The sequence below is a fragment of the Oryctolagus cuniculus genome, chromosome 5 (assembly GCF_051225735.1).
Source record: "Oryctolagus cuniculus isolate XC-2025 breed Fujian yellow rabbit chromosome 5, ASM5122573v1, whole genome shotgun sequence".
Classification (NCBI taxonomy): Eukaryota; Metazoa; Chordata; class Mammalia; order Lagomorpha; family Leporidae; genus Oryctolagus; species Oryctolagus cuniculus.
The window spans coordinates 102,157,733-102,180,303 of record NC_142871.1 but is presented as its reverse complement, the minus strand read 5'-3'; the positions used below and the strand labels follow the sequence as shown (position 1 = coordinate 102,180,303).

Genomic DNA, 22,571 nt, shown 5'->3' with positions numbered 1-22,571 from the left:
AGAAAACTAAGGCTTCAGCAAACTTCCTGGTAGACTAAAACAAGAAAGCACAAGATGTCAAGACAATATTGTTTGCGCCAGCCGTGGCGGCCATTGGAGGGTGAACCAACAGCAAAAACGAAGACCTTTCTCTGTCTCTCTCTCTCACTATCCATTCTGCCTGTCAAAAAAAAAAAAAAAAAGACAATATTGTTTAAGACTATTTTTTAGAAACAGGATTGTAATTCTTATTCTGGCTCTGAGCTTTGTTTTATGTTAAGATAACCAGTTAGAAAAATATTTTGAACAATGCTAGACAGATAGCGGAACTAGATTGTAGATGATGACTGTGGTTCTTTCTTAATTCATCTTTCTTTGAAAAGGAATAACAAGTTTTTGGTGATCTTAGATATTCTGAGATTTTTAAGGTATATAATAACATGACATAATCAAAGTTATTCCATTTTATGTTGCTAGTAGGTTTGTTTTGTAACAAGTGTGTCTCTAAAAATTAGTGTGAACTGCTTTTAATAAATTAAATACTATTTTCCCATAATCCATATAATGTCAGACGTAGCTTTCATTGTCACATGTTGAGCAATAAAAGTTGTTTATTTAATGCACATGTAATGAGTGAACCATGAAAATACTCTGAGTTTACTAAAGTTCCTGCTATTTTATGTTTAAAATTCTTTATTATGGATTTTCCATCATGTTAATATAGTTACCCAAAATTAACCATGTTTTTTTTTTTTTGAGTTTTTTTTTATTTTTAAGATTTATTTACTGGGGCTGATGCTATGGTATAGCGGGTAAAGCTGCCATCTGCAGTGCTGGCATCCCATATGGGCACCAGTTTGAGTCCCGGCTGCTCTACTTCTGATCCAGCTCTCTGCTGTGGCCTGGGAAAGCAGTAGAAGATGGCCCACATCCTTGAGCCCTTGCACCCGCATGGGAGACCTGGAAGAAGCTCCTGGCTCCTGGCTTTGAATTGGGGCAGCTGCAACTATTGCGCCTCTCTGGGGAGTGAACCAGCAGATGGAAGACCTTTCTCTCTCTCTCTCTCTCTGCCTCTCCTCTCTGTGTAAGTCTTTCAAGTAAATAAATAAATCTTTTTTTTTTTAAAAAAAAAAAAAGACTTATTTACTTATTTGAGAGGCAGAGTGAAAAAGGTGCGAGGGAGGAGATAGGTGGGACAGAGAGAAAATCTTCCATTTGTTTGTTCACTCCCCATATGGCTACAGCAGTCAGGTCTGTGCCAGACAGGAGTCAGGAATGCCTTTCTGGTCTCCCACATGGGTGGCAGGGGCCCAACCACTTTGTAGCAGTAGCATTAGCAGGAAGTTGGCCAGGATTTGAACTGGCACTCCAATATGGAATGCCAGTGTCACAGGTGGCAGCTTAACCCACTATGCCACAATGCTGGCCCCTGAATATTTCTTAATTCAAATGCCAATTCTAAGATACATAACAATTAGAAAACAACTGTTTAAATACAACTGTTAAAGAGATTGGACAAGAACATTGCCTTTAAACTACAATTTTGTGCTTGTGGGCGTCAGATGAGAAACTTGAAGATTTTATAATTAGGAAATAATGTTAATTACCTGACAAATTGAATATAAATTGTTTATTGAGTGGGGTTTTTTTTCCCACTAACATTCTAATTTCAGTTTTTCTTTTGGTGGGAGCACATATATCAGTATCATTGACTATTTCCTCCAGCAATTTGGATATGGATTTTAGAGGTATGCAGGTACAGATATAAGGCATAAACTTTGACACAGTCTAGCTTTTTTTCCTTTTTATTCTTTTCTTACTGTGTGACCTTGGATATGTTAACTTTGTTTCTTAGTTTTGTTGCCTATAAAATAGAGTAATAATTGCAATTTAGATTTTTACAAGAATGAAATGAAATAGCATAATTAAAGATACTGGTGCAAGAGTGTGTGTGCCAGTTTCAGTGTCTGTATTTGGTTTTTGTTTAGCATTGCTATTTAGTATGTATTTTATATCATTAACAGATAAATTGCTTTTCAAAATGTAATTTGTCAAGCTTTTCTCATGTTTTCTTTTGAGTCTCTTCTTTTTCCTTTCCCCAAGGGAAAAAAAAATAGTACTCTGTTTTCTTAAGTAGAGTACTATTTAATTTAATTTAATTTCTGTAATTTGTGCCATGTGATGTACTGCTGTCCCTCAGGAACTCATTTTGATATGTGAGAAGAGGCAGCAACACTTTATTTTTTTCTTTTTTAATGATTTATTTATTTATTTGAAAGAGTTACACAGAGAAGGAGAGGCAGAGAGAGAAAGGTCTTCTATTTGCTGGCTCACTCCTCAACTGCTGCAACTGCTGAAGCTGGGCCAATCCAAAGCCAGGAACCAGGAGCTTTTTCTGGGTCTCCCATTCAGGTGCAGGAGCCCAAGATGATCTTTTACTGCTTCCCCAGGCCATAGCAGAGAGCTGGATCAAAGTGGAGGAGCTGGGACTCGAACCAGCACCCATTTGGGATGCTGGCACTGCAGGCAGCAACTTTACTTTCAATGCCTCAGCACCGGCCCCCTTCAACACTCTCTAGATAAGTGATTTTCCTTCCTTTAAGTATTCTCTGCTGTAATCAAAGGTCAGTTTTCCTGTGAATCACTTTTTAAACTGAGATACGTTACTGGTAAAGGAATGTCGTGCATGTGTGAATTTAAGGCAGAAAGAAGGTTAAAAGCCATCTGGATGGTGGTAATCTAAAGTCAGATAAGTGACTGATGGCTTGTCCATTTTAGAGCAAGATAGAATCCAGGTTTGGCGCTGTGGCGTAGCGGGTAAAGCTGCTGCCTGCAGTGCTTCTAACCCATATTGGCACACGTTTGAGACCTGGCTGCTCCACTTCCCATCCAGCTCTCTGCTATGGCCTGGGAAAGCAGTAGAAGATGGCCCAAGTCCTTGGGCCCCTGCACCTGCATGGGAGACCGGGAAGAAGCTCCTGGCTCCCGGCTTTGGATCTTTGCAGCCAAAGGGAGTGAACCAGTGGATGGAAGACCTCTCTCCCTCTCTGACTCTCCTTCTCTATCTGTGTAATTCTGACTTTCAAGTAAATAAATACATCTTTAAGGAAAAAAAAAAAAGAATCCAGTGACAGTGTGTTTAGTTCCTGCAAGAGGGACTTTACAAAGATGGTAAGGTGTCAGGGTCTCAACCAACCAAAAAGGGAACTGAATGTATATTGGGAAATAAAATCATAGCTCAGGAATCCAGATGAAACTGATCATTGCTGACTTAGTCACATGGCCAAAATGTACAGATAGCAAGGTTAATACAGATATTGCTGGCTGATTGGTTATAGTTTGTTGCTGTGTGGTCTGGCTTGCTCACAGTTAGCTCAAAGACGGTAAGGGCCAGAGATTTATGTGAATTGGAGTTCTGTATCCTAGGTGAGCATTCAGGAAAGGTGGCAGTCAAGTATACCTTCACCACAGACCTGTCTCCCTCCTCTCCTCAATCTGCTAAAGATTGTCTATCGTAAGAATCTTTTATTCACAGCAAAACAGCATTCTGACGGCTTTAGGAGTGCTTCTGTTTTGGGCTTACAACTTTTTCCTTTGGCAAAGGCTGAGAAATTGAGCCAAAATTACACTAGCTAATATTTAATGTATTGAGTTAACCTCATTCTAGATCGAGGAAATTTCTCTGTTCCTATGGTATTCCTATTTAGCATTTTTAATTTAACTACACAATTTAGAAGTTATTCCTTTTGTTGGTCCAAGATCATAAATGTCAGTTTCAGTTCCCACATAACTTGTCATACTGTGAATTCCTCATCTGACTGAATGCGAATCTACTGTTCCTTCTTTTGCTGTCAGTTCTAATATATCTGTCATAATGCAGGCCTCTCGCTACATTATGAACATTTAAAGGTATGTATTTTTTTTTGTATGATATGGTCATTGGGTACAAGTTTGCTACATTATGTAACGATCAGTTAAAGAACTGAAGTTTTTCCTAAAGCTGGAGCAAGAAGTTAGTCTGTTGTACTTAACGAGAAATGATGGATCAGTTGCCAACATGGAGCCTTTCTGAGAGATTGTAAAGGATAAGTTGGCCCATAGTGGAGTTTTGTCTCATGTAGTATCTTTTGGGTATCATATTCAGTGTATCAGTATTACAGACTCTGAACCCATTTGTCCCATGGTTGCCATCTTGGGAGCTGTGTCTCTTAGGATGTTTCCACATTCTCTGTTAGGTTCTGAAGCACTGATGGGTGAATTCTGTGTTCAAAGTTGTTAGCTGCTGTTTTAGGCTTAGTATAGATGTCAGGAGCATCTCCCATATTTTTCCAGATATCCATGTCTGAACTATCCTTTGTGGACCGCAGTTATGTCTTTGCTAATCCAATGGGAGAGAGCATCTCTGTGGTCTTGGGAGCTATGCATGGTTTTATGTACCTAGAACTATGTCTGGGACAGTTATTGTATACTCCAAGAGTTGAGGAGATGGATTGATACTAGATCAACTGTGTTATCCAATAGAAATATGTGAGATGTGTAATTTAAAATTTTCTAGTATCTACATTTTAAAAGTAAAAGTAAATAGGTAAAGTTAATTTTAGCCAGTGTATAAAAATATTCAAGATGTGGCTGACACCGCGGCTCAATAGGCTAATCCTCCGCCTGCTGCTCCGGCACCCCGGGTTCTAGGCCCAGTTGGGGCGCCAGTTCTGTCCTGGTTGCTCCTCTTCCAGTCCAGCTCTCTGCTGTGGCCCGGGAGTGCAGTGGAGGATGGCCCAAGTCCTTGGGCCCTGCACCCGCATGGGAGACCAGGAGAAGCACCTGGCTCCTGGCTTCGGATCAGCGCGGTGCACTGGCCACAGCATGCCGGCTACAGTGGCCATTGGGGGTTGAACCAACGGAAAAGGAAGACCTTTCTCTCTGTCTCTCTCACTGTCCACTCTGCTTGTCAAAAAATTTTTTTTAAAATGTTAAAAAAAAATTCAAGATGTGATCAATATAAAAATGTATTATTGAGATTTCATATTCTATTTTTTGTCTGTGAAATCCTGTTCTATACATTTACAGCATACCTCAGTATACTTTTTTAATTACTCTACATTTTTTCAAAAAATTTTATTTATTTATTTGAAAGGCAGAGTGTCAGAAAGGGAGAGAGAGAGAGAAATTAATCTTTCAGATCTGGGCCAGGCTGAAGCCAGGAGCCAGGAACTCTCCCAGGTGCATTAGCGGAGAGTTGGATTGGAAGCAGAGCAGCTGGTACTGCAACTGGGATTCCATCCAGCCTTCAGATATGGGATGCCCTTTGCAAGTGATGGCTTAACCCACTGTGCCACAATACCAGCTCTAGTACTCTACATTTTTAAGAAAGTAAAATGTAGTTCTATCAGAACAATAAAACTGTGTTTAATGGGAAGATATTTTACGCTGCTTCAGTGTTTGGATTTAAATTAATATAATACAGTGAATTAAAATTAAAAATTAATTAAGTTCTTCCCATCCATTTCAATAGGCACATAGTGGATGGAGCAGCACTGGAGGGCCAAATATATTTCAGGTTACTTAGTAACTTTATTACCAAGTTAGTAAACCAGTTTCTCCTGAGTATTTACTAAGTAGTTGTCAAATGTTTTACAATGTCAGGTTTGATTGACAGAGAAATCTGTTCTTGTCTCTAAGGGCTTTCAGCATAAGTGTTTCCATTTAATTTTTTTTTTTTTTTTGACAGGCAGAGTTAGACAGTGAGAGAGACAGAGAGAAAGGTCTTCCTTCCATTGGTTCACCCCCAAAATGGCTGCTACTGCTGGTGCGCTGCACCGATCCGAAGCCAGGAGCTTCCTCCTGGTCTCCCATGCGGGTGCAGGGCCCAAGGAGTTGGGCCACCCTCCACTGCCTTCCCGGGCCACAGCAGAGAGCTGGACTGGAAGAGGAGCAACCAGGACAGAATCCAGTGCCATGACCGGGACTAGAACCCGGGTGCCGGAGCCGCAGGCAGAAGATTAGCCTAGTGAGCCATGGTGGCAGCCGTCTTTAACGTTAGAGTTAATTCTTGTTTGGGATTCCTGTCTGGCTTCTTGGATTGGGGTTCATAGTTTATTCAGCTGAATTCTCTCTTAGTGTCCTATGAAATGGCCCAGGAAAGAGCGCTATTTGGCTAGACTGCCAGATTATTCAGGTGTTTGCCATTTTCCTAGGGCCAGAAAAACAGAATGAAGGATTTATTCTCAGGTAAGTCTGCTGATTGTGTCAAAGGCTCAGAGTGAAGTGAAGGTTCTGAGCCTGCCAGCAGGTTGTACGGGAGCGTCATGAAATTTATGACTTCTTGAGGATACAGAGTTCCTTCTAGCAGAGTCTCCTATGCATTAGCTGGGTAAAAGGAAAGAAGTCCTTTCTACAGCTTTACTTCTTGAAAGGACAGACCAGAGTTTTCCTGGTTTACGAATGGCATAAAAAATCTGTCAGAGATTTCAAATTGTTAGCACACAGGTTGACTATTGCTCTGTGGGTCAATTTGATGTGGAATACACAAGTTTTTCCGTTTGTCTGTTAAATAGTTGGCAACATCTACACTTAAGGAGAGCAGGCAGACCTTTTTGCCTTTAGGAAAAGAAAAAAAAAAAAAAAAACTTGTAACTTACTCTTGAAAACGTAGAATCCCCTGATAGTTATAAGGGCAGCAAAGATTGGCTGGAGCTAAGTAGTAGTTGCCTCCTATAGATAGGAGAGACTGCTGAATTTCTTTTCCTTTTTCCATTTTTTAAATTAAGATTTTATTTATTTATTTGAGAAGCAGAGTTACAGAAAAGAGTCAGATAGAGAAGTCTTCCATGCACTGGTTCACTCCCCAAATGGCTGCAACAGCCAGAGCTGGGCCTATCTGAAGCCAGGAGCCAGGAGCTTCTTCCGGGTCTCTCATGCGGGTGCAGGCCATCTTCTACTGCTTTGCCAGGCCACAGCAGAGAGCTGGATCGGAAGAGGAGCAGCCGGGACTAGAACCAGTGCCCAGATGGGATGCTGGTGCCACAGGTGGAGGCTTAGCCTCTTACAACACAGCAGCAACCCTCCTTTCTTCTTGATCTACTCTCCCTTTCTTTAGCTCCTTCTTTGAATTTTTTATTCTGTACATGGAAATAAAAATAATTCTTCTTTCCTGCTTGATTTTGTTTTAAGAGGAAGGATAAAAAACAGGTTTGTCAGCAACCCTGTCTATAAGGGGGACTTCAGCAAATTCATGTAAACATTAGATAAAAGATAATGCGCATTTTCGGTGAACTTTTAAAGACTCCTCATGTATCTGTGCATACATGGTTTTTTTTCCAGTTAGAGGATGATCAATAAGAGGTAGATTTAAGGAAAACTAAGCAATAATAGACCTAAAAGTATAGCAGAATGCAAGAGTAGAGGGTACTGCTAGCAGGTCCTGAAATTATAAAGGAATATCATGACCAAAATTTATTCTTGCATGTCTGTTTTCAGTATATCAGTGTAATAATGCCTTTCTCCAAGTTGTTTTCATTTAAATAGGGGAAAATAATAATATTTATGGAGTTTTTTAAAGATTTATTTTGTTTATTTGAAAGAGTTACAGAGAGAGGTAGAGACAGAGAGAGAGGTCTTCCATCCACTGGTTCATTCCCCAGATGGCTACAACGGCCGGAGCTGAGCCCATCCAAAGGCAGGGGCCAGGAGCTTCTTCCAGGTCTCCCACATAGGTGCAGGGGCCTAAGGACTTGAGCCATCTTCTATTGCTTTTCCAGGCTGTAGCAGAGAACTGGATCGGAAGAGGAGCAGCAGGGACTAGAACCAGAGCCCATATGGGATGCCGGTGCTGCTGGCCAGGGCTTTAACCCACTGTGCCACAGTTCCAGCCCCATTTATGGAGGTTTTAATGTTAATTTATTAATTTTTTCTTAGATATAAAATTGAGTAGCTACCATGTGCTGGGTGGTGAAACACAGCAGTGAACAGACTAGTCAGGATATCCTGCCTTCATGGAGCTTATATTTTAGTGATGAAGAAATAATAAAAATTAATATGTAAAATCTTTAGTAAATTAACTCAATGTAAGTGCTGATGAAGAAAAGCAATAGAATGTTGGAGGAGCAGAGAGCTAAGACTTTAGTTAGTCTGTCCAAGAAAAGCCTGGTTGAGAAGTTGGTATTTGAGTCAAGACCAAAAAGAGGGAAAGGAATGAGTTGTGTGTACCTGGCAGGAGGGAGGAATGATCGGGGGAATGAGTGCAGAGGCCCTGAGGCAGGAATACATTTGGTGTGTTTGAGAAATAGAAAGGAAGTAAGTGTGGCTGGAGTGGGCAGGGTGGTAGGATGGAGGTCAGAGAAGTTAGGGAAGATCCAGACTTCATAATGCCATTTTATAGGCCAGTGTTAGTCACTGTTACTAAATGAGGTGGGAAGTCTCTGAGGATTTGGAGTAAAGGAGAGAGAGTTCTGAAAATAGCCTGAAGAATAGGAATATATTACAGTATATATATAATTGGTGTATCTGCTGTATCAGAGTTATAAAACATGAAAAAAGTCTAAACAGTCTAGGTAGGTAAGGCACTCAGGAATCCAGAATCCTTCCATCTTTTTGCTTACCGTTCTTCAGAGTATTATCATAATCCGCGTCATTAAAACTAGATTTCTTTCAAGAAAAGTATTCCAGCCTGTAAAAGGGAGGCAGATGAAGTCAGCACAAAGAATTTCCTTTTAAACAAGTGAGGCAGGTGCAGCATGTATCACTTCAGTTTACATTCCATGGGTAGAATCACTTGGCCACATTCCTGGGTGGGATCACTTGGCATCCAGAGAGGCTGGGAAATGGGGTCTCAGTCTGGGTGACCCTCTGGCTAGGAAGAAGAGGAACATGAAAATGACAAGCAGTCTACCACAATCTGCCACTCTGGCCAGCCAGATATCCATGTGTCTCCTTCATCCTGTCTATTGGAAGTGACTCCTACCTTCCCCTGGGGAAACAGTCCTAGGTGCCATCCGCTTGTCACATTAATCCAGGCTCACTGAGGAACAGTACTGTTTGTCAGATCAACAAGTCTGGTGACCTATAAACAAAACATCATTTTCTGTTCTCTATCCTTCCCACATGTACCCAACATGTTGTAGTGGGCTGAGAAACAGGGAATGGTAATGAAATCTCCCCGTTGGGAAAGTGAACAATGAGAAATAAACTGAGAGCATTGCTGGCTTGGAATGATGATGATTCCATGTCCTGACAGTGGAATAATAACTTTAGTTCTCCTTTCTGGTAAGAATGCCTGTGTTTGCTGCCATTGTGTTCCTTGACTTTACTGACTGGATAGTTCTTCACATTAACCTCCACTGCCACACTTGAAGGTAGTATTCAAAGTTGGGTCCATTTCCTTTGCCTACTTCCCATAAGTTCCCCTTTGCCAGCCTGCAGGTTAGCTGATTTCTTTGACAGCTACAATTCTGTCAGAAATGTAATAGGATTCTTACATGTTTGCCTCCATTCAGTTCTGTGTGCCAGTAATGCTACCCAGTGTTTTTTCTCGATGTGGTCCATAAGTCTACCTTACTTATTTCTCTCTATATATACAATTTTTTAAAAAGTTTTCCTTATTAGAAAGTCGGGGGGAGAAGGGGACAATAGACAAAGAGACCCCTTATCCACTGGTGTATTCACCAAATACCTGCAACAACTGAGATTGGACCAGGGCTGAGGAAGGGGCCAGAACCAAGAGCTGGGAATTCAATGCAGGTCTCCTACCTGGGTTGCAGGGACCCAGCTGCTTGAGCTGTGACTCACTCAGTGCTCCCCAGGGTCTGCATTGGCAGAATGTGGAATAGAAAGCCAGAGCTAGTATTGAACTCCCATACTCTGATATGAGACATGGCCATCTTAACCAGCATCCTACTGACTAGGCCAAAGGTTAGTCCTTCAGCATGTTTTAATGTTCTCATTTTAATGAGATACATCCTCATCCCTCCTTAATGGTCACTGTCTTGATGCTTGATACAGTGGACATTGGTGGAATAGCAGCATTGTTAATCTAACCTTAACCTAGTGTTAATCTAATTTTTGCTTTGTCATGGAGTCATAAAAGAATGCTGTTGAAAAAGATACTTAATCCCGATGTGTGGTGGCTGCAAGACCCCACATTTCTGCTGTCTTTCCTTCCATCTTTGCTTACAGACTGCCAGTTCTTGCATAAGCAAATGAAACAGAGGACTACCAACACAAGCAATATCATGGCAGTTTTTATCCATTTTTCCAGAGGGCTATGGGCTTTTTATGGCTACTTAGTACTACAGGTTATTATAGAGAACAGTTTTTTTAAGTATAATATAGGTCTCTATTATTCCAGTATTATGTTTCCCTGTTGTCTGGTGCCTAAACTAAAATAGTGCCATGTATTTTAGGATTTTGTTACAGTAATACCTGATTCTGGTATTTATTTCCTTATTAAAGAAGAGGCCATGGCCAGTGCCGCGGTTCACTAAGCTAATCCTCCACCTGCTGCGCCAGCACCCCGGGTTCTAGTCCCGGTTGGGGCGCCGGTTCTGTCCCTGTTTCTCTTCCAGTCCAGCTCTCTGCTGTGGCCCGGGAGGGCAGTGGAGGATGGCCCAAGTGCTTGGGCCCTGCACCCGCGTGGGAGACCAGGAGGAAGCACCTGGCTCCTGGCTTTGGGCCATCTGGGGGGGTGAACCAACAGAAGGCAGACCTTTCACTCTCTCACTAATTCTGCCTGTCAAAAAAAAAAAAAAAAAAAAAAAAAAAAAAGGCCAAGTAGCTGTATTAGGGATCTACCAATAAAATGGTTTACATGATAAAACAGTCTATTTCTCTCCCTTGAAACAGGCTTACTGATCTAGGTGCTAGGGGTGCTGTGTTCCACACAGGAAATGCAGAGAAGTCAACTACCAAAATGTTGGGCATGAGCTTAAGCCCTAAGCCCCTATTTTAACCATTATGCTATACTTGTATATATTTATTGCTTCCTGATGATTAGTTAGCTCTTTGAGATCGAAAATTAAGCTGTACTTTGTGTCTATTGCAATTCCTAGCCTATAGTAGATACTCAATAAATGTTTGAATAAATACCTGTTTTTTTAATCTGAGTAAATTAAAGCATTAAGTTTTTATCAAACTTGCCTCAGGAAAGAACCATACTCTAAATTTTGCACACAAAAATAGGTGTATAGAAGCTATCTTAGGATGTCGTTTCCATGAAATAGAGAACATTTTATATGAAGATAGCCTTTTTTATCTTCTTAGGACTAGTTACTACGTTGATAATGACAGTTATTTATGTGGTAATTAAAGTTTAGTGTAGTTGTTATGGAAGTTGGTAACATCTACATACATCTTTATGATGAAGAAAAGAAAAAAAGCTGTTGAATGTGGTTTTATTAGCTGATAAAATAATATGCCAAGGGCAAAAGACATACATTTTTAAATTTAAGTAGTATTTGAAATGTGAAAAAAGTCACTTTAGCATATTTGGGTAACCTTTTTTTTTTTTTTAAGATTTATTTATTTATTTGAAAGGCAGAGCTACAGAGAGAGAACAAGAGATTGATCTTCCATCCGCTGGTTCACTGTGCGAATGGCCACAATAGCCTGGGCTGAGCCAGCCAGTAGCAAGGAGCCAGGAGCTTCTTCTGGGTCTCCTGTGGGTTCAGGGGCCCAACACTTGGACCATCTTATGTTGCTTTCCCAGGCACATTAGCAGGGAGCTGGATTGGAAGTGGAGCAGCCAGGACTCCATTTGATGTCCTTATGGGATGCCAGATGCCGCAGGCAGTAGCTTAATACACTAGGCCAATGTCAGCCCCTTGGGCAACCTTTTTGTCAAAATGTTTTAGATAGCTAATTTTGTATATACAAACATACATATGTATTACATATACACACATTTATATGAATTTTCAGAAATCAGGGAGTTAAAAATTACCCTGAATTTTAAAAATTAATAAGCTTATGATGTTTTAGTTATTCAGGAAGATTGTTTCTGTGCCACTGAGCTAAGAAAGTGTTCCTTTGCTGTAGTACTTCGAAATATATTTAAATGACTCCTTAATAAAGAAATAATAGTTAATGTTGATATCAGTGAAATTGTAACTATTTTCCTAAACCTTATATAAATTGAGACTCAAATTATATAAATTGAGACTATTAAGTAACTAACAAAATATAGGGTTCCTTAAGGTGGACTTTTTTTATGCCTACTATTTTGAGATGTTATTTTTTCTTATAGGACAAACGATATATTTTTAACAACGAGAATCAGTAACTAGAAGTACCAGATTGGTTTACCTGATAATGTTAAAATGAAGTTTTGATCGGCAGAGGTAAGAATATGACATTTCTTTTGCATTTAATTCATCATAGATTAGAATATGAGCATTTAACAAATGTCTATGAAGAACCATTTCAAGAACTGAAAGGTCTGAAATTTACCCCATTTGCGAGCTAATAGATTAGTCTGGCTCAGTGCAGTGTGTGTTGGCAGAATACATGAGACTCACAGCTCAAAGAAAAGTTGTTTTATACTCACAGTAACAGTAGCTAGAGCACCGTTTAAAACCTACATACTAATTAGGTTGTATTATAGAATAGGGACCTGAATCTTTTATAATGGATAGTAAGCCCACCTGATTTTTGCTTTGATGGGAGAGTTTATTTCTATTGTACGGAACAGTAAATAAATCTGCCCTTTGTTCTAGTATGCAACCTGCCTCTGACTCTCAAGACTGCTTGTCTTTGAAAAGATAGCTTGGAACAAAGGTTGTCTGTGTCTGCTTGCAAGACATGCAGCAACACCAAGGTTTCAGGGAGAGTTACCTTCCAACTGCTATCTTTATTGTTTTTAAAATATGTACTGTTGTTAAGGATGATTGTTAAATTGTTATGTTGAAATAGTAAAAAGATGGAAACCACTGAGATACCCAACAATAGATGATTGTCTAAATTATTACATATCCCAGTGAAATAGTTATAATTTAAAAAAAATTGTGAAACTACATTTATTCAGATATTCATGAGAAAATTAAGTGAAATAAGCATATTATAAAATGTGTATATGGTTTGATCCCACTTTTATAAAAGCTATACTAAATGTACACACATAAAGAAAGCATACCAACGTATGTATTTAAAAGAATGGAGTTGTGTTTCCTCTTTCTCTTGTCTGGTTTTAAAAAATCTCTTTGAAAATGAATATTCTAAATTTTTGTAATGGAGGATACAAATATGTTTTATTTAAAATACAATAGGTATTTAAGAACTCTTTCTTAACCTAGTAGAAAAATTTTATGTGGATTTACTTGAGATTAAAAAAATGTTAATTCAGGCCGGCGCCGCGGCTCACTAGGCTAATCCTCCGCCTTGCGGCGCCAGCACACGGTTCTAGTCCTGGTCGAGCTGCCAGATTCTGTCCAGGTTGCCCCTCTTCCAGGCCAGCTCTCTGCTGTGGCCAGGGAGTGCGGTGGAGGATGGCCCAAGTACTTGGGCCCTGCACCCCATGGGAGACCAGGATAAGCACCTGGCTCCTGCCATCGAATCAGCGCGGTGCACCGGCCACAGCGCACTGGCTGTGGCGGCCATTGGAGGGTGAACCAACAGCAAAAGGAAGACCTTTCTCTCTGTTTCTCTCTCTCACTGTCCACTCTGCCTGTCAAAAAAAAAAAAAAAAAAAAAAAAAGGTAATTCTCTTTTTGACTCTGGAATTACCTTTAAATGCAAGACAGAAATAGAAGAGAGTAGGTAGCTTAATTTTTTAAAAATCATTATCTATAAGAGATAAAGTCAAAAGTTTCTTTTATTCCTTTGTTAAATTATTTATTATTACATAGATGTTATCGGGGAAACATTTTAGAAAAGCACTCAAACAGGATAATTTTTAAATTATAGAGAAAAGTGCTATTTAGAAAATAAAGATTCTGGTGCTGTTTAGTTGGGGAACAATGAACTAATTTGCTCCGTTTTTGTCTTCTGCATATGTGTTATACTCAGGAATATATTTAAATAATAGTTTTATAATTTAGCATCTTTATTTTGCTTTTCCTGATTTTTCCCTTCTTTACCAAGGTGCTGGTACCAGATTCTTCTGGGTCTAAATTAAAAATGACTGAAGTTCAAGCAATGGTAGAATTCTCCGTGGAGCTAAACAAATTCTACAATGTGGATTTATTTCAGAGAGGGTGTGTATTTTAATGTGAAAATCTTATATTTTGCATAGGATAAGATGTACTTTTAATTTAAGCTTAATTGCATACTTTTGTTCAAGCATATGTAATAAAAATAATGAACTATATTCAAGTAATTGTTTTATCAGAGAAATTCTATTTGTTAAATACATAGTTAGGATTTCCTCACATGGATTTGGTGATAATGCAGAATATATGTAACATATTTATGAATTTGTTCTGAGCATTGAGAGGACTTTAATGAAAGTGTGTGTGATTCCATTTTTGCTCTTAATTTATAATGCTGAAAATAATCTATATACACAAAAGCAGCTATGTAGAAATAAAAAAGGCATAAATAATGATACTTCAATAAGCATATACAGGAAGTACTCTGGGAATCAGAGCAGAAAGCTATCTTTTTGGGTTAGTATCATAGGAAAGACATGGAGAACAGGATCAAAGTATGGGTAAGATTTAGGGAAAGGATTAAGTGAGAGAGGCCTTTAGTCAGAGAGCAGTACGAATCACGTCTTGGAAATAAGAATGAACATTTTTTTTAAAGACACATTTTTATTGCTATTTTTTTCCAGTTTATTTGAAAGGCAAAGAAAGAGATCTTTCACCTGCTATTTCACTTCCCAAATGTCTGCCACAGTCAGGGCTGGACCAAGCCGACACCAGGAGTCAGGAACCCTAAGTGGCAGGGACTCAGGTATTTGGGCAATCATCTGCTGCCTCCCAGAATGTGCGTTAACAGGAGGCAGAGTAGCCAGGACTTGAATCAGGCACCCCTGATGGGATGCTTACATTCCAAGCAATGACTTAAACTGCTCTGCCAGATACTTGCCCCATGACTGTGTTATTTTTGAGACTATTTAGGAGTTTGTATATTTTCTTGGAGAATTATAAAAGGTAGTAAAGAAAAGCAAGGTTGTGTTTGTGCAGGACTTTAAACGTTTGGAGAAAAATAACCATCAAGGGGATGGGGCTGTTTCTCACTTGGTTAATACTCCGCCTGTGGCACCAGTTCTATGTCCTGGGCACCAGTTCTAGTCCTGGATGTCCAGTCCAGCTCTCTGCTGTGGCCCAGGAAGGCAGTGGAGGATGGCCCAAGTGCCTGGGACCCTGCATCAGCATGGGAGACCAGAAGGAAGCACCTGGCTCCTGGCTTTGGATCGGCATAATGATGGCCTAGCGGCCATTTGGGGAGTAAACCAACGGAGAGAAGACCTTTCTCGCTCTCTCTCACTGTCTAACTCTACCTGTCAAAAAGAAAAATAACCATCAGTAGTTTCCAAGTAAAGAAACTAGCTCACTAAGCTAATCCTCCACCTGCGGCGCTGGCACCCCAGGTTCTAGTCCCGGTTGGGGCGCTGGATTCTGTCCCAGTTGCCCCTCTTCCAGTCCAGCTCTCTGCTGTGGCCCGGAAAGGCAGTGGAGGATGGCCCAAGTGCTTGGGCCCTGCACCCGCATGGGAGACTGAGAGGAAGCACCTGGCTTCTGGCTTTGGATCAGAGCAGCGTGCCGTCCGCAACGCACCGGCCATAGCGGCCACTTTGGGGGTGAGCCAACGGAAAAAGAAAGACCTTTCTCTCTCTCTCTCTCTCTGTCATTCTCTCACTCTCTCACTGTCTAACTCTGCCTGTCAAAAAAAAAAAAAAAGATTATTGTTAGTTCACTTACTATCACATGGAGATGATGGTATATTAAATTTATGGAAAAGAAAAGCACAGGGAACAATTTAGAGGCACTTGTAGTAACTTAAAAAGTAAATCTGAAGATCTGCACTAAGAATGGTGGTAATGAGGCTGACAAACAGGAGGAGTAGGATGGGAGCTTTTCTGTATTTCTGGCTTGGCTTTGCCATCTTGAAAAAGTAAAAACAGCTGTGCTGTGCTCTGATGCTGTAGTGTCTCATCACTTAGCAGAACCTGTGCTTTTTATCATAGCAGAGGCAGGAAGCCAATAAAGAGAGCAGAAGATGCAAGACCTTTAAATTGACACAGTGTTACTTTCACTGCTTATGTTGGCCAAGCAAGTCAGGAGGCCTGGCTAGGAGTCCAGACTGTTGACTTTTGGCAGGTACAATTCACTTAGAAAATGTTGTGGGCTTTCTGGATGGCTGATATAATCCGTTTTTATGCTTTAAAAATCATACCCACAATTGTTTTTTGACATATGCTTGCTCTCTAATATAATCCCTACTACTTGGAGACTTGGATTCTGTGCAGTAATGCCCATTAATTTCCTAAAAACCCTTGTGTTAATCTGAGAGTTTCTACTTAGACCCTGCCTTAACTCTTGGTGATTTTAAGGAAGGAATCTACAGCTGAATCCTTGATTTGATCTTTCTCTACAAGTTTCACCTTATTTGGAAAATCTCTTAAGAGATGGAAACACTTATTTTCCATCCCAGCAAGTCCTGGTCCTTCTAGATTCTCATGTGAAATAACATGTTCTTTCTTTAGAACATCTCTTAGAGAACCTAATACACTTAGCTAAGAGTAACCAGATGGCATTTTCAGCATTCTCCCTGGAAATTAGTTTGCTGAAGTCCAAAAGTTTCTTTCGTACATTGTCTGACTTCTTTCAAGTTATTGTAAATGGGATATAGCATCACAACATAACATGGATTACCAGTGTTCTAGTCTCCTATAGGTTTCTTCATTATTTTTCCACCTTCTCTAATTGATAATTGGACTCCAAAGTCAATGACTACATTTTTATTATGGTATGCACCACTTTTAGATATCAGTTTCTCTGTTAGATATATGTTGCCTCATTAATGCAGCTAACCATAGGTAAGAGCTAATGACAAGCACAAAGCCTCAATGACATTACAATAGTAAACATTTGTTTTTGCTTACAAGTCTGTAGGTGAGCTGAATGGTTCTGCTGATCTGGGCTAGCTTGGCTAATCTTTGCCGGACTTTTTCATGAATCTGCAGTCAGTCAGCTGGCAGGTTTACCTGGTGCTAACTAATGCAGATAGCCTCAACTAGACGGACTCAGCTGTTTTTTACAGTCTCTCGTTCTGTAGCTTATTCTCATTTAGAGGCAGGGATCCTAATCTATGCAAGAATACCTCTTAATATGGAAGGCTGGAACTGGCACACTGTGTCACCTCTACCACAGTGTATTGGCCTAAACAAGTCATAAATAATGTCAGCTGAAATGACCTTTAAGAAGGATGGAAAGTACATTCAAGTTCCTAGTGAAGGTCACCTTTTAAGAGGTGTGAATGTAGTGAAGAGCAAAAAAAAAAAAAAAAAATGGAGATTTTTTAATTTAATCTACATGTTCCATTTTGTGGATCGGTCTTTACAAAATGTAATTTTTTTAATTTAATTTTTTTTTTTAAGATTTTTTTTTTTTTTTTAAAGACAGAGTTACAGAGAGAGGTAGGACCAGAAAGAGAGAGAGGGGTCTTCCATCTGCTGGTTCACTTCCCAATTGGCCACAACAGCCAGAACTGTGTGGGTCTGAGCCAGGAGCCAGGAGCTTCCTACGAGTCTCCCACATAGGTGCAGGGGCCCAATGACTTGGGCCATCTTCTACTGCTTTCCCAGACCACAGCAGAGAGCTGGATTGGAAGTAGAGCAGCTGAGACTTGAACTGGCGCCCATATAGGATGCCAGAACTGCAGGCTGGGCTTTAACCCACTGTGCCACAGTGCCAGCCTCTGAATTTTATATATACTTTTTTGTTGATGTGTAAAATTATGTGAATTTTCAGAGTGAATATGCTTTTGTAATTAGCATCCAGGTCAAGAAATAGGACTTCTTAAGTCTCCCTGCCTTTCTGTTCATTTCATCTACCCAAGGAAACCACTATCCTCATTTCTTTTTATTTTAAATAAAAATTAGTTGTATTTCTCAAACACACCAACAATGTACATTCTTTTTATTTATTTATTTTTTTGACAGGCAGAGTTAGACAGTGAGAGAGAGAAAGAGAGATAGAAAGGTCTTCCTTTTCCCGTTGGCTCACCCCCAAAGTGGCCGCTATGGCCGGTGCGTTGCGGTAGATGTGCTGCGCTGATCCAAAGCCAGGAGCCAGGTGTTTCCTCCTGGTCTCCCATGCGGGTGCAGGGCCCAAGGACCTGGGCCATCCTCCATTGCACTCCCGGGCCACAGCAGAGAACTGTACTGGAAGAGGAGCAACCGGGACAGAATCCAGTGCCCCCACCGGGACTAGAACCCAGGGTGCCAGCGTTGCAGGTAGAGGATTAGCCTAGTGAGCCGCGGCGCCAGCCACAATGTACATTCTTAAAAGGAAATTGTGGGGGCCAGTGCTCTGGCATAGTAGGTAAAGCCGCTGCCGCTTGCCATGCTGGCATCTCGTATGGGCGCCAGTTCAAGTCTCAGCTGCTCTACTTCCAATCCAGCTCTCTGCTACGGCTTGGGAAAGCAGTAGAAGATGGTGCAAGTCCTTCAGCCCCTGCTCCTGCGTGGGAAACCCGGAAGAAGCTCTTGGCTCTTGGCTTCAGATCGGTGCAGCTCCTGCTGTTGTGGCCAGTTGGGGAGTCAACCAGTGGATGGAATACCTCTCTCCCTCTGCCTCTCCTTCTGTCTCTGTGTAACTCTGACTTTCAAATAAATAAATAAAATCTTTTTTTTAAAAGGAAATTATGAAAACAGTCACTTTTAAAGTGACATCAAAGTACTTAGGAGTTAAACATGGAAATGAAAGGCTTTTACAATAAAACTAAAATAGTGATGAAAAATTAAGACAAATGGATACATATATCGTATTCATGGATCAGAAGAGTTAATATATTAAGATGTTTACTATCCAAACTGATTTCCAGATTCAGTGTAATCCCTATCAAAACCCTAATGATTTTATTCATAAATACATCTGGTATTGCCAGCACCATTTATTCAAGACATTATCCTTTCTGCATTGTATGATCTGGGCACTTTTGTCAAAAACCAGTTGGCCCTATATGTGGAATAAATTCTGGGTTCTGTATTCTGTTTCATTGATCTGTGTGTCAGTTTTTATGCCAGTATCATGCTGTTTTAATTACTACAGTGTTATAGTATGCTTTTAAGTCAGTTGGCTTCCCATTTGATTTTTTTTTTTTTTTTTTTTTGCTCAGGATCAGTTTGGCTATTTTGTTTTTTTGTGATTCCATATGAATTGCAGGATTGTTTTTTTCTAATTCTGTAAAGAATGTCATTGATATTTTGATAGGGATTCAATTGAATCTGTAGCTTGCTTTAGGTAACATGTACTTTATATGGTTAATTTTGCCTGTCTTATTCATTCATTCATTTAATTTTAACATTATGTCAAATGTTTTTTGGACATTTTCTTAAGTACCAAATTACATAACTTAATACTGTGTCTCTTAATACCATCTGTTTTTTTTTTTTAACTTCTATTTAATAAATATAAATTTCCAAAGTACAGCTTTTGGAGTTAGATAGGCAGAGTTAAACAGTAAGAGAGAGAGAGACAGAGAGAAAGGTCTTCCTTCCATTGGTTCACCCCCCACAAATGGCCGCTACAGCCAGCGCACTGTGCTGATCCGAAGCCAGGAGCCACATGCTTCCTCCTGGTCTCCCACGTGGGTGCAGGGCCCAAGCACTTGGGCCATCCTCCCCTGCACTCCCGGGCTACAGCAGAGAGCCGGACTGGAAGAGGAGCAACCAGGACAGAATTGGCGCCCCAACTGGGCCTAGAACTCGGAGTGCCGGCGCCGCAGGCAGAGGATTAGCCTAGTGAGCCACAGCGCCGGCCTATTTTATTTAGTTTTTAACAGACTCAGTGTGATTTGTAGATAGAATTCTAAGAACATAATGATATTCCCTTCTTCCTTTCCTTCTCCCTTCATGATTTTTAAAAACCAAATACTTAAAACACAGTTCAGTGTTGTAGCTGGATTTGAGGGTAGGTAGAAAACAAATTGCCTACTTAAAGAAAAAAAATGATTCTTTGAAAATCATTAACTGCCATTTACAAGACACTTTATATTCATGTAGCTTCTTCTAAACTTTATATTATAATGTTATAAAATCTTATAAAATTATAAGGTTATAATACAAAACAAAAATTTATATATAAAATTATATAACATAAAATATGAAATTATTTCTAAATAGTGATTTAAAATCATGTTTATACATGTTTTTAACCACTTAAATTTTTAATTTCATAGATTATAAATAATACTATCAGAGTTCTTAGAGAAAAAAAATAGTGATAGAATATTCACAAGCATTTTTTTTTAGCCACTAGTTTCAGTTTTCTTATTCTTTCCTCAAAAGTAAATTCAGCTTTCCACAAAAGGACAAAAAATAGACATTTAATTTTTTTTCCTTTCACCATCTGCTATACCTCTGTAAAAGTGTACTAAGGAGTAGTACTTTCTCATTTGACTACTCTTTCAAGATTTAGTAACATCATTGTCCATTTTAGCTTCTCCTTTATGTGAAAGAATACGAAGTGGGAAAATAAGAAAAGCAAAAGCAAAACAATTTTTTTTCTTTCTTTTTTGCTATTAGGTCAATCTGTAGGCCTCAGAAGAAGAAGTTTGAATCTTCGTGGGAAGGGATTTGTGCTTTCTTATCTATCCTTAGGCAATGCCAGGGCACTAAAACAGTAAATTTTTATAATAAAACATTATGACTATGTTTTATGGTCCTTTGCAACTTTTTCTTGCATACTATTCTGATTAATAGCACTTAACACAACATTGTTCATAAAGCGCCATTTTTATTTCCTTAAATGCTCCTGCTTAAGATTAGCCTTTACGTTTTATTTAACAGGGTGTGGGAAATAAATAAGATATGTTTTGACAGAGGGGGGGAAGCTGTGGCCTACCAGGTAAAGCCACTCCCTGTGACACGACACTGGTGCCTGTCCTGGCTGGCCCACTTCCAATCCAGCTCCCTAGTGGTGTGCCTGGGAAAGCAGCTGAGGATGGCCCAAGTGCTTAGACCCCTGCACCCACATGGGAGACCTGAAAAAAGGTCCTGGCTCTTGGCTTCAGACCAGTCCAGCTCCAGCCATTGAAGCCATTTTGGGAGTTTACCAATGAATGGAAGCCCTCTCTCTCCCTCTCTTTCCTTCTCCCTCTCTCTGTGCAACTCAAATAAAAAAAGAAAAAGAAAGAAATGACAGAAAAATAGATCACCTGAGTGATTATTTCTTTGTGTTTGAATCTTTATAGATAAATTGATTCTATCTATACATTTTTTTGTAATTCAAATATTTTCTTCCATAGTATTTTCTGTTTTTTTTAATATAAAGGAAGAAATTCACTTTCATATATTCATTTATATCTGTGCAACTTAATATTCTTAGTAATTACTATAGGTTTTATTTCTGATAATCCCCTTTTGAGTCCTAAAAGAAGCCTAAAACTAGGAATAGTTATACTTCCCTTTTTATGATTCTAACTTTATTAACATAATAGTTACTTCTTTTTAATTTTCCTTGAGTTGTAGAGACTATTGATAAATAGTTAATAGCATCTGGTTTAGGAAATTATATAGCTTATAAATTGTGTAGATATTTCAAATTGTAAAGGTCAAACACAAATGTTTTGATAGGGTGACCAAATAATTTATTGACCAAATCTGAATACTTTTTAAAATGAAAGAAGACACTTAAAATGAAAGAAGATACTGTTAATAATATTCCCAGCCAACAGATGAAAACTAAAAGTTCTGCAGATAGGACATACAGGAATCCTTGTATAATCAAATTCCTTAAACAAGTCTCAACTTTTTTTTTTAAAGTTACTTAAAACAATAATTATTTGTTGTTTCTCTTGAGTCTCCTAGATGATGGGGCTGGCTGGGCTGATATAAGCTAAGCTTGCTCAAGCATCTGTGGTCAGCAGGTGGGTCTAAAGTGATGTTGGATGGGATTACTCACTTCTCCTTACAGTCTCATCTTTTGGCCGGCCAGACTGAACTTACCAACTCTTGTTTTTAATTGAATTGCAAAATTACCTATTTGCCTAAAATTGTTGGATATGATAGTGGTTTAAAAAGTTATTTAAAAAAATTTGTTACTTGGGGTCAGGGTTGTGGCGCATATAGGTTAAGCTGCTGCCTGCAACTCCAGCATCCCATGTGTCAGTTTGAGTCCTGGCTGCTCCCACTTCCAACCCAGATCCCTGCTAATACACCTGAGAAAGCAGTGGAAGATGGGCAGAGTATTTGGGCCCTTGCCACGCATGTGGGAGACCCAGATGGAGTTACTGGCTCCTGGCTTCGGCACGGCCCCGCCCCAGCTGTTGGGGATTGAACCAGCGAATGGAATATTAATCTCTCTGTGTCTTTCTCTCCATCCCACCCACCCAACCCACTTCCTGGTCCCCATAACTCTCTATCTTTAGAATAAGTAAATCTGTTTAAAAAAAAAAAAGAAAAGATTTACTTGCTTTTAGAAATAATGCATTTTTTA

General features: G+C 39.6%; 1 protein-coding gene and 1 non-coding gene across 30 annotated transcripts in view; one reads left to right on the top strand and one right to left on the bottom strand.

Annotated features, from left to right (window-relative positions):
- FAM135A (family with sequence similarity 135 member A) overlaps positions 1 to 22,571 on the top strand; it is a 128,193-nt gene that overhangs the window by 5,320 nt on the left and 100,302 nt on the right. For 21 of the 29 annotated variants that reach the window (XM_089333058.1, XM_070073900.2, XM_070073902.2 and 18 more), the window contains 2 exons: positions 12,215 to 12,308; positions 14,047 to 14,159. The exons of the other annotated variants lie outside the window; for them this stretch is intronic. In XM_089333058.1, the coding sequence (XP_089189184.1) occupies positions 14,083 to 14,159 (77 nt within the window). In that variant the 5' untranslated portion in view covers positions 12,215 to 12,308; positions 14,047 to 14,082. The remainder of the gene's footprint in view (positions 1 to 12,214; positions 12,309 to 14,046; positions 14,160 to 22,571) is intronic. 29 annotated transcript variants of the gene reach the window in all.
- On the bottom strand, positions 20,652 to 20,757 carry LOC127489544 (small nucleolar RNA SNORA49). The gene has a single exon (XR_007917452.2). It is a non-coding gene; the product is annotated as a small nucleolar RNA SNORA49 (small nucleolar RNA).